The sequence below is a fragment of the Camelus bactrianus genome, chromosome 16 (assembly GCF_048773025.1).
Source record: "Camelus bactrianus isolate YW-2024 breed Bactrian camel chromosome 16, ASM4877302v1, whole genome shotgun sequence".
Lineage (NCBI taxonomy): Eukaryota > Metazoa > Chordata > Mammalia > Artiodactyla > Camelidae > Camelus > Camelus bactrianus.
Window position 1 is genome coordinate 16,528,004 of NC_133554.1, and position 11,157 is coordinate 16,539,160.

The following is an 11,157-nucleotide window of genomic DNA, read 5'->3' on the forward strand; positions in this document are numbered from 1 at the left end:
CCCAAACTCAACCAAATGGGGAAACTGACGTCTCAGGAAGTTAAATGATTTGCCCAAACCCTCACAGCTAATGAATGGGTGGCCCAGCCAGGAGCCACACACAGGTTGCTGAGCTTGAAAACAACAATCACAACGATGGTGATAAAACCCACTGTGATAATGGGGGTGCTCATGAGGACAATGAGCCACAAGGCCCTTGCCCTGGGCCAGGCTCTTTCACTCTTCACCACAGCCTTCTGAGGAAGTGACTGTCATCACTCACATTTTACAGATGGGCAAACTGACAGCAAGTGATTTACTCAGGGCTGCAGGACCTGGGATTCAGATGAGACAATGCACAGGAAAGTGCTTTAGAAAGGGATGTGTGTCATAAAAAGTAAAGTATTGTTATGAAATCCCTAGAATGCCACGGAAAGATGTCCTCCTCCAACTGGTTTAACGTCAGCTCACATCCACAGTCTGATAATTCACCTAAAGCATCCCAGATGCCAGGGGGCAGGAGCGTGGGGGGCGGTGAGGATGCACACTTTGACAAGTTCAAGGAAAGTTCTGCCTCGTTTTTAAGTCGAATGCACCACTGAAAAACCAACTGCCAAAGTCTATTAAAATAAAATGTTGCCTTCCGGGTTTAAAAAAAAAATAGGGGTGGGGAGCAGCAAGAGAGAGGAGAAAACAGGTCAAACCCATGGTCTGACCAAGTCAGGGATTTTTTCCAGTTTCCCTCTAGGGTAATTTGATCCGAGTTCGGGGTGATCAAATGACTAACCTGGAAATTTGAAGATTCACACTTATGGAAGAAACAGCAATTCTTCCAAACTCAGGAAACACTGCTAATCCTGGAAGCCTTCTGAAATGTCAAAGATCACATGCAGTTTGGAAAGCAACCTTTAAACACTTAAGACGGTCCCAAAGTTTGTGCTCAGCACAGAAATAATCTAACCTCTTTGGTTCATTAATTCCCATTATTTGCTTAAGCATTAGGGGAAAAAGTGCCTAAAGAAAAGATTTCACTATTTTTAGTCCGAGATTTGTTTCCTTCTAAAGAGAGAAGGGAAGGGAAAGAAAGGGAAGAAAGAAGAATTATATGGAAAAAAGAAAAAGAAGGGGGAGAGAGAGAAAGAAAGATGAAAGGAGGGAGGGAGGGAGGGATCGCAAGCCAGGCTCCAACCTGAAATTCTCAAAATATCCACAATAGCTAACTACTTCTTCATTAATGTGCAAAACCATTCCTCCTTTTGCACAGCTAGAAGGTTCCACTCCTGGAAGGCCATGCTTAAAGAAATAAACTGAATTTGTTAAAACCCCAGCCCTTTCCCTTAATGACCTGCAATCAAATGCTTCACCTTTTCCCCTTTCCCTTAAAAGATGCAGAAAAACTATTTCTTCCAATATTACACAGGGAAGAAAAAAGTATAATTCAAAAATGCAAATTTAGTGAGGGAGGGTAGAGCTCAGTGGTAAAGTGCATGCCTAGTATGCACAAGGTTCTGGGTTCAATCCTCCATTAAAAAAATAAATAAACCTAATTTGCTTCTCACCCTCAACCTCCACCAAAATAATGCAGATTTAGCGTAGAAGCCATAAGCCCTTTAAATTTCACCTTTGGTTTCATGCAGCTGTGTTCTCATGGCCACACCTGGCAAGCTCGGTGAAAATGATGTTAACCACACACTTGAGAAAAAGCGAAGGCCTACCTGAAACCAGCACATCCACCTGTTCCTCTGTCAGATTAGGGCTTTATGGGTCTACAGAGTTGTTTTTCCAGGAAGGATAAGCTGTTTACTGAAATTCTACTCCTCTCCATAAACTCCAAGTTGTTAGGCCTCAAAAGAGGACCCTCCAAAAAAGTCACGAAGAAATGTCCAACTTTTCCTGATAGGATCCCAGCAACACTTTAAAAATAAATAGAACGCTCGCACATATATTGCAACAGACAGAGCTTCGTCCTCCCATGAAGGATCTGGGTGGCCCCTGCCCCCCACTGGAGGCTCAGAACCCATCCCGGATGCTTCCTTACAGACGCATGGTTATCTTACGGAGCGCCTGGCCTGGCCTGGCTTCTCGCAGCCACACGCTGATACCCTGAAGAAACGGTGTGCACCAGGTTTCAACGCTTCATTGCCAGTGCTCTGTTTGAAACTTGAAATCCTTGGCAACCATCTCTGAGTGCTAAAATCCTATTACTGATTTTCCTACTTACCTTGGGTTGCGCTCGACGAGGAAATGCAACTTTGGGGTCAATCTGGGGGAAAAAATGGAAAAGCCGGAGTCAATCGCAGTACTTTGAGGAGAGGAAAAAAAAATCTGATTAATCACCTAGTTATTAATCACTCATTTCTCAGGCTTTTCACCCCCACTTTTAGTAACTTCTCAGGCAACTCAAAAGTTTCCTTAAAGTTTGATCTCAACTTTAATGGTCCTTCCCAAAATATAACAAATATAGCCAGCCTTTCTGAAATGCCCTACCGTGTATTTCAATATGCAATGCTCTTAATACATCAGATCTCATGTGTTCTTATTTAGGAAGGGGCTTCTGTTTTATAGGCACTGAATACTAAATAGTACCCACATTTAATTAGCAATACATGGCTGGGAGAAGAGATGGGGACATCGCCATTAAAAAAAGTCATAACCTGAAAATTACATGGAAGACTCTTCCCGCAGTAGGTAACTGGATGGTAGTCCTCCTCAATGGTAACTGAACAACACAGCTAGGGAAGGGGATTCCAAAAATTTTCTAAATCAACACCACCCCAAAACTCCCCATCTACATCCAACACGATGCTCTGTGTGAATGAACTCACTAGTTTTAGCAAAAGTAAAATTACCCAAGATGAATCAAAAGGATAATTCATTCTGTAGTTATTCTTCATAAGAAAGCAGGTGTCAAAAACCGTATCACCTGAGTTAGTTCTTAAAATTAACGCTAAAAAATTAAAAGAAACACAGGAGCTAAATGCATCTGAATTTTAAAAATCACAGAGAGTAAAAATCTAAGAGCAACCTAAACCCATACTAGAAAAGTAAGACCATTAGGCGGAGAGGGTTAAAAAAAAAAAAAAACTACTGAACAAACACAGTCAGAATCTAGCATAACAATTAGGGTATCCCCCCACCCCAACCCCAATCCGAAAGGAAAAACATCCAATATTGCAGATCAGACATCTGCAGACCTCAGATTTTGGCTTTAAAACTCAAAACAATTCCCACAGAAGCATTTGACTCTAATAGGCTGATCTGAGGGGGGAAAAGTTGTTGGATAGAAAATATGGGGAGGGAAGGGACGAAAAAAAATATTCCCATTGTTGGTTTTCATTAGATTTCTAAATGTCACAAATCTCTGGGTAAAATTCAACACGGAGCGTGGCATGAATACTGCTACAAGTTATTTATTTATCCGCTTTGGCTTTCATATTAAAATTTTCCCCTTTTAAAATGTAAATCTGGACCTTGTTTTCAGTTCTGCCATGGGGGTGGGAGGGAAGAATAATGCTTTGGAAAAAAGCACAGGGAGGGGGGGAAGTCACACCACAGCTAATTCTGTTCCCAGACTTAACATCCCCTAGGACCCAGCCGCTAAGACATAAAGATTTACCACTTTTATTAAGGTAGTTTAAAGACTCAATAAAAGTTTGCAGCATGTTTTCCACCTTTAAACATCACCTGAGAAATGAGAGATTACTTTGCAAAAAACTAAAACAGACAAAAATCTCTGATCTAGGAAACTACCCTTTCATGGAGATTAACATTACCGCAGCTACAGGTGTATTCAGCACTGACTAGAGCTGTCGACAAGAGAAATACAGCAGGTGTGGATTTTCCATTCTGTTGACCAAACGTAAGACAGGTATGTCTTTTTATAAACACTCTCCCCAGAGTATTTTTCTTTTTAGCTGATCAGCACACAATTGCAATAATAAGTCACCTTGTTTGCGGAATAAAAGGTGAGGGACATTTTCAGGGAGAAAAAACAGGAGCTGGAAGGGGGTAGGTAGGAGTAAAGAAAGAATGCTTAAAAAAAAAAAAAGAGCTAAAATTACAAAACTCAAAGCCAATTCAGAATTCCTGTATCGGGTTATACCACAATCAGAGTTGTTCTGTGTGCCAAGTGTACATGCTGCAATCTCCCAAGGAGACGACAGGTCAAGTGCGGCAAATCCCAACCTTTTGCATATCCCTGTCAACTGTGTTTTTAAAAAATGAACAAAAAGGAAAACTACCAAAAATGAAAACATTAGTTAGTTAGGTACAGCTCTACTTACTGGAGCTACAAATCCTCTAGAAAAAGACTAGGGTACTATTTGGGATGCGAATGGCCGTTACCTAAACAAAGCTTTTAAGGTAACGATAAACAAGATCCTCGTTTCCATGTCAATAAACCAACCGCTTCTGCCTCCTGCACTGAACGTTGAAACAAAGTCAAAAGCTAGGTTACACTAAATAATAGTGACCAAAACATGTCTACAAAACAATTAGGGAGGGGAATCTGCAGGCTCTATGAGGGCTATGACCCACCAGCCACCAGAGAAATCAAATACTGTTTCTCCTACCCAGAGTGGGCAGAGGGGCAGATAATCAATTCCCAAAGTTGCCGTGAAATATTTTTCCTCTTTCATTTTACCAGCTTTTTGAAACGTCTTGCCAAGAAGCCGAGGAGATAAATTTGCTCCAGACCTCCGATATCACCTTGCAAACGACTGTCCCTGAAATTAAAGGATCTGAAAGTGCAAAACAGCTGGGCCACAAGCTATGACAAGTCTGGTGCAATTCATAAAGCAACTTAAAATGTGGAGAGTGGGGTCTTTTCTTGGAGGGTAGGGGGCACACACCTGACCTCTGATCTGAGAAACAGGGTGAATTTGCAAAATCAACTCAAGGGCACCCAAGGTGGCCAGGTTTTGCTTTTCTTCTCTTCCATTCAGTGTTAAAACCAAAAGGGACCTGAGGAGAGACCACTTTGTCCCACTGCTTTATTTTAGAGAAAAGGAAACTGAGGCCTAGAGGCAGGGAACAACTTGCCCAAGCTCCTAACAGGCAGCTGGGACTAGAATCTGACTCCCCTGCCTTGTCCCACTCTGGCACCACAGACAGGTGAGGTCCCCAGCAGCTCAGCACTGCATCCCGATGTCACCTCAGGGCCCCTGCTTTAAAACCGTGGGGAAATTCTGGTAGACCTACGGGCAAAGCAGGAGAGCCGTAATAAAAGGTTATGAACTCGCCTCCCTCCCGCTCCCCCGTTAAATGTATTATTACACGCTGATACTTTCTTCCCTCCCTCTTCTGACCTTAGAGACTTTTACCCCCTCAACACTGGACTTTAAAACCTTCCAATGCTGTAAAAGTACCCACGCTCAAAATGAAGGATCTGAGAAAGAAAAGGAAAAAAAAAAAAAACTCACTTTGAAACCAAAGGCTTTATCGGCCTTAGATTTCACACCATCTGGAGTCACCCACCGGATGCCTAGCTTGGCTCTGGGAGGTCTCCTTCCCTCCCCAAACCCAAACCTCCCCAAACAAGCCCAAGAAGAACCTGTTGCCTGCTCCGTGATTAGCGCCCCCTCACCTCCTTCCGCCCCTTGCCCTCCCTGCCCAGGCCCACTGCCCCTCTGGGCCCTGAAGCAGGCTGTGCCTCCTAAGAGCCAATTCCCACAGCCACAGTTGGTAACAACGCGGGCTTTTTTGGGCTGACAAAGAAAAGTTGCCTCTGCTCGGTGGTGGACTTTCTTTGCATGGTCTTTTGGCCGGCAAGATAGCTTCTCCCCAAGCCGACCCCTCCCCCCAAGCCCAGGCTTGGCAGCATCTGGAGCTGCAGTGGGACAGGCTCTAAAAAGAAAACCCCAAACCCAGCAGTGGCAGCAAACTTTGCAAGCTCTGCTTCAAAGTACCTAGCTCACACAGAAGCAAAAGAAGGCACTGTCTCTTTAAATAGGGCTGTCAATGCCGAGATCGGTCCTGAAAAGGGGCGAACAACAACGAAAAGCAACCTACCGTCTTTGAATCTAACTCATGGTGGGGCTGACCTAATACTTTATCTACACTTGCTGGGTCTGCGAATGTGACGAAACCGAAGCCTCTGAAATGAGACAAAGAGGGAGAAAAACAAACAAGAAAATGTGACACCACTAAGAGCAACAAGGAGTGAGCCCTAATGCAGAAGGGAGAGCAAAAGTTGCCCCCACGCACCCCCCCACCCCCTACTGCCCTCCCCACCCCCTCCGGTCTACAGTCCTCCGCCTCGCAAGGAAACACATCAAGGTTAATGGGGGAAGTGGAACGGGGGCAGGGCGAGCGGAGGTAACTTGGAGAACGCTGGTGTCTCCACTCTTTCGCCACCTCAGTCTCTCTCCTCCGCACCCCCCTTCCCTTTCTTTAACGCTTTGTTTTATTCCGAAGAAACCCCGGCACTTAGAGGAGATTCATCCAGCTTTCTAAGAGGGGCTTAAGAGTTTGGGGAGCTTGGAGTGTGGGGGAAGCATACATTAAAAAAAAAAAACTATATGGAAAGTGAATGAAGCTGAATGTCATTTTAAACAGGAGAAAAAGAAGCGACGGGAAAATGACTTAAAGCGGAGAAATGAGAATCTCTGTATCCAGAGTTCAGCCGCAATTAACAATAACCTTTGGGGTTAATGGGGGGGGGGGAGCGACGTTCGAAACCAGACACATGCCTAAGCCCCATTCTAAATCCGCTTAGCTACTTCCGAAGACACCTCCAAAAATAACACTTAAACTTTGTTCTAAAATAAAGACAAAATCCAGAAGGGAATGGTTTACCTGGAGCGTTTCGTAGTGGGATCTCTCATGACCATACATTCTCTAATTTCTCCAAATTTGCTAAAATAGTCTCTAAGGCTATCTGTAGAGAGAGAAGGAGGGGGGGAGAAGGTGTGGGGGAAAAAAAGCAATGCAAATTTTGATCAAGGACAAAATCCAAAGTAGTTTTCTGTTGTTATTCTTGGGGGGGGTTTTGCACACGCGGGGGAAATTCGGCAACAGAGGTCGCGTAGAGGGCTCGGAAAGGATTTGCTATTTAAAAAAATAACCTTGCACAGGAGAAGTGGGGAGCCAATGGCGGGGGGGGGCTCCTACACCGGGATAACAAAGAGCAATAAAGAAGCCAAGAAGGGGGGGACCGAGGCGTCCCCCCCTCCCTCCCTTACCTGGTGAGGTCTGCCAGCTCAGTCCACCGATAAACATTTTACTAGAGGGAGAAAACATAACAGAAGTGAGCACCGATGTCAGATCGGCCATTTTGACGTGTAACTTACAAAAGCTAAAAGGAAAGCGGGGGGGAGCGAACGAGCGAGAGCCGGGAGGTGGGGTGGGGGAGAAGGTGACGGCGAAATGCAATCCAAAGGTGTGTAACTTCCACGGGGGGGGTGGGGGCGCGCGGGAGGGGCGGGGGGGCGCGGGAGATGCCCGGCTCCGCGCACCGCCGTCCCCGCCGCTGCAAGGAGAGCGAGCCCGAGGCGGCGCGGTGGGCAGCGGCTGGAAACTTACCCAGGGTCGTGCTGGGAGTCGTTGGCGCTGCCCGAGGTGCCTTGGCTCCCATTTGCCTCCATATCTGAGCCCCCCCGCCCCCCCACCCCCAAAAAACCGAGCCCCACAGCGATCGGAGCGGAGCGGCGGCCGGCTCCGAGCCCCGAGATCTCCCGCTCCCTCCTCCCCCTCCTCCTCCCCCCCGCCCGGGCTCCTCCGAATCTCTCTGCGAGCAGCGGAGCCGGGGCAGCGGCGAGAGCCGTCACACGTGGGCTCGGCTTAGCTCAGCCCCGCTGCTCGCACACCCCCCGTCCCCGCCCCCCCGGCCCATCCCCACCTCTCCCCCTCCTCCTCCCCACCCCCATCCCCTCCTCCTCCTCCCCCTCCTCCCCGGCGCACGTGGGGCGGAGTTCTAGAACGTCGTGTAACCAATGCTGGTGACGTCACGCACCCCGGTGCGGCCCCCGCCTGCCCGCGCGCGCACACTCTGCCCCCCGCGGCCGGACCCACGGGGGCGGTGCGCGAACCCCGCGGCCCGAGGGGCCCCGCCTCAGGGCAGGCAGGGCGAGGGGGAGCGCACCCTGACTTCCCCGGATCACATGGGCTCGGGGTGGGGGGGGCGGGTGGATCGGGGGAGGGGGAGGCGCGGGGAGCTCGCCGCCGCTCCTCACTCGGGCAGGGGAGAAGACGCCCCCCACCCTCTCTAGTTCGGCCTCTCCATTCAAGTTCGCCGGCCCTGGTCGCCGGGATCCGGGGATGGCACCAGCCGCCCGCCCGGCTCTGCGCCCTTTTTCCAGCCACCGCGCAGAAATTTAGGTCAAGGACGTCGAGATCAAGCCCAAACCCTGCGCTCCTCGGGCGGCCTCCGAGACCCCTCAGGATCGGGGGACTTCAGGATTGCGAAGACCCTCCCGCACAAACACCAGCCACAAGTTTTATTTTTCTTTCGCGCTGGAAGTTCTCTCTGGCTCTCGCTCCACACCGGCACGTCTTGCGCCGCTCCCCGCCCTTCCCTGGCAGAGGTACGAATCCGTGCCCGGGAAGGGTTATTTTGGAACTTTGAGGAAACTGACGCGGTTCCAGTGGTGAGAAAATGCCGAGGAAAGGGTTTCCGCGTTAATCATACGGTGTTTAAAGAATATAATAAAATAGGTTTATAGGGATCAAGGTCGAGTGATCGGAGTTCGAATCAAATTTTTATATATAGTGAGAAGTTGGGAGCGTCTCTGGGAGGGCTGCAAAGGGTGGTTATTTCAGGAAACCCCTTTCCAGCCCGTTCGTTTTATATACGTATGTAATTATTTTTATGGCGAGATAGAAAAATGCATGAGATCTGCATAGCCCAAGCCCCCCCGACATCTGGGAAGTAGCTGAGGGTGGCGGAAGCTTCAGACACACTCACCTCAGCCACCTTAGGAGAGGTGTGGTGCAGCACAGGTCCTGGCACACAGTAGGTGCTTAATAAATGCTGGTTTTTATCCTTTTCTGCACTGAAAGCTCCAAAAAGACGATTTTTGTAGCTTCCCCAAAACATCGCACACTTCTCCAGCAGATTTTAAGGCTGGATTCAATTTAAGGGGTACTTCAACAATAAGGATATAATTAGCCTTATTGTTTTAAATTATTAGAATAAATTGAGTTAATATGACATGAGGGGGCAACATAAAGTTGTGGTTCATCAAATACTCTGATTAATGTTAAGCATGAATTGATGCCTAATTAACACTTTTCCATTAATTTTCATAGGATTAGGACACAATGGAATACACTCAACACCAAAACTGTACCCAGTCCACTGTGGGTCTTGGAAAAGTGGAATATTCGGAAAATCCCAATGCCAGCCCAAAACTTGAATGACCAGGCTCTTAAACTCCCTGTCTCCCAGATTGGGAGAACTCTTCCCTGACAGGCTTGATAGGGTGAGGGGAGGGATTGAAATGAATACAAGGCAAAGTCCCTGTTTCATTGCAAGCCTACATAGGGGTTGTGCCTGTTATCAGTCATTACTTCCTATGATTTTTAGAGGCACTTTAAAGCTTTAAACCACAAACCCAAACATTTTCCGTCACTCCAAGCTGCTTCCCAAATCCTCTAGGGTCCCATGTGATGAAGAGCCAGTTGTTAAGGTAATTGTTTATTATGACTATTCTCAATAACAAAATGCAGACAACAGAGCTAATTGGATTCTGGGGTGGGGGGAAGGCTTTTACACTAGAAACACAGATCATCAGGTAGAAAGGCCTTTTCTGATCCAACCCCCTCATTTTACATCAGGGGCCCACAGGGACGGAGCTTACCAGTCTATACCCTACTGCCACCTGTCAGTTCCTTAGAGGGGCTCTGGCCATCCTTCTGTTGCCCTTTGCCCTTTGGCTCTGCTGCATACATATTTATTCTGTCCTTCACAAGGCGAGAGTGGGGTGTATTTGTTCCCTGTTGTAGACCTACCCGACCTGAACTGAATTAAAACCCTGAGAGGGGCTAGCACTGCAGTTATAAAGTCAGTGGCTGAGAGAAAGTTAGATCTTAAATCGCCAATACTACATTGTTTTTATTTATTTATTTTTCATTGATTGGCAGTAACATTTACTCTTCTTGGTCTGTAATTCTGAGTTTTGACAAATGCATGCAGTCAAGTAAACAGCGCCATAACCAGGTTAGAGAAAAGTTTCCTTGTCCCGCAAAACTCACTCTTGCTGCTGTTTTGCACTACGTTGTTTGTAATAGCTTATTATTATTACGCATTTCTCCTCTGGCTCACTCAATGTATCTCCTGGGTCAGGAGAATTCCAGGAGCACAGTGTCAGTCCTCTACCCTCTTAAAGTCTCAACAGCCCATGACATTGTTGAACACTCCCTTTTTGTAACTCACTCTTCCCTTGGCATCCTTGATACCTGCATTCTCCTGGTTTGACTCTTCTGTCTCCAGCCTTTCCTCCTCTGTCTCTTTGCTCCTCCTCTGCCCTTCCTTTAAATATTGGTACTTATTCTCTCCCCCAGCTACACACCCTCTCTGGATAAGATCCTCCAAAGGATGGGTTTTTAAGTATCTGATGTACTTTAAGTACATTCTGATGCCACCCAAAATCTCCAGCCTGACCTCCCCACAGAACCCCAGGCTCTGGTTAATTTTCTATTCAACATCTCCACTTAGCCTTCCTAAAGTTACCCCAAACTCAGCATGCCCAGAACTACATGCATGCTCTTTTTCCCTAAATCTGAACCTCTTTGAAGTTCCCCTCTCTCAATGAACAGAACCCCAGTCATCTTAGAGACAAAGCTGGCCCTTCTCCAGAGGGACACCTTCCCATGTGCAATCCATCATGAAGGTCTGTTGGTTTTTCTTCCTCAGTATCCCAAATTCACCTTTCCTGCTGCTGTATCTCAGATCTCCCACTGGAGCCCCTGCAATAGCCTCCTAAACATTGTTCCCACGCCCATTCTTACTCCACTAATGTGCCTGGAAGAGCACTCCCTGACCTCTCTGACCCAGCTGAATCCCCCTTGGTATGCACTGTTATCCTGCCAGAACGTCCTCTATGTACTCTACCTTGTGTGATCATTTGCTTTATTGCTCATCTCCTCCGCTAAGCCATAAACTCCCGTCCATTTCTGCTCTCCAAGTATTAGCACAGCGCCTATTGGTGCATGGCTGCCGCTCAGCAAATATTTGTTGAA

General features: G+C 47.3%; 1 protein-coding gene across 11 annotated transcripts in view; it reads right to left on the bottom strand.

Annotated features, from left to right (window-relative positions):
* Window positions 1-7,676, bottom strand: part of MSI2 (musashi RNA binding protein 2) — a 379,830-nt gene extending 372,154 nt beyond the window's left edge. For 3 of the 11 annotated variants that reach the window (XM_074342751.1, XM_074342746.1, XM_074342745.1), the window contains exons 1-5: window positions 7,501-7,671; window positions 7,161-7,201; window positions 6,775-6,856; window positions 5,989-6,073; window positions 2,201-2,242 (exon numbers count right to left, since the gene is read on the bottom strand). In XM_074342751.1, coding sequence (XP_074198852.1) covers window positions 2,201-2,242; window positions 5,989-6,073; window positions 6,775-6,856; window positions 7,161-7,201; window positions 7,501-7,562 — 312 coding nt within the window. In that variant the 5' untranslated portion in view covers window positions 7,563-7,671. Of the gene's footprint in view, window positions 1-2,200; window positions 2,243-5,988; window positions 6,074-6,774; window positions 6,857-7,160; window positions 7,202-7,500 lie in introns of all 11 variants that reach the window. The other 8 variants (XR_012499468.1, XM_074342753.1, XM_074342750.1 and 5 more) reach the window with 7 other exon arrangements.
* Window positions 7,677-11,157: the final 3,481 nt, after the last annotated feature.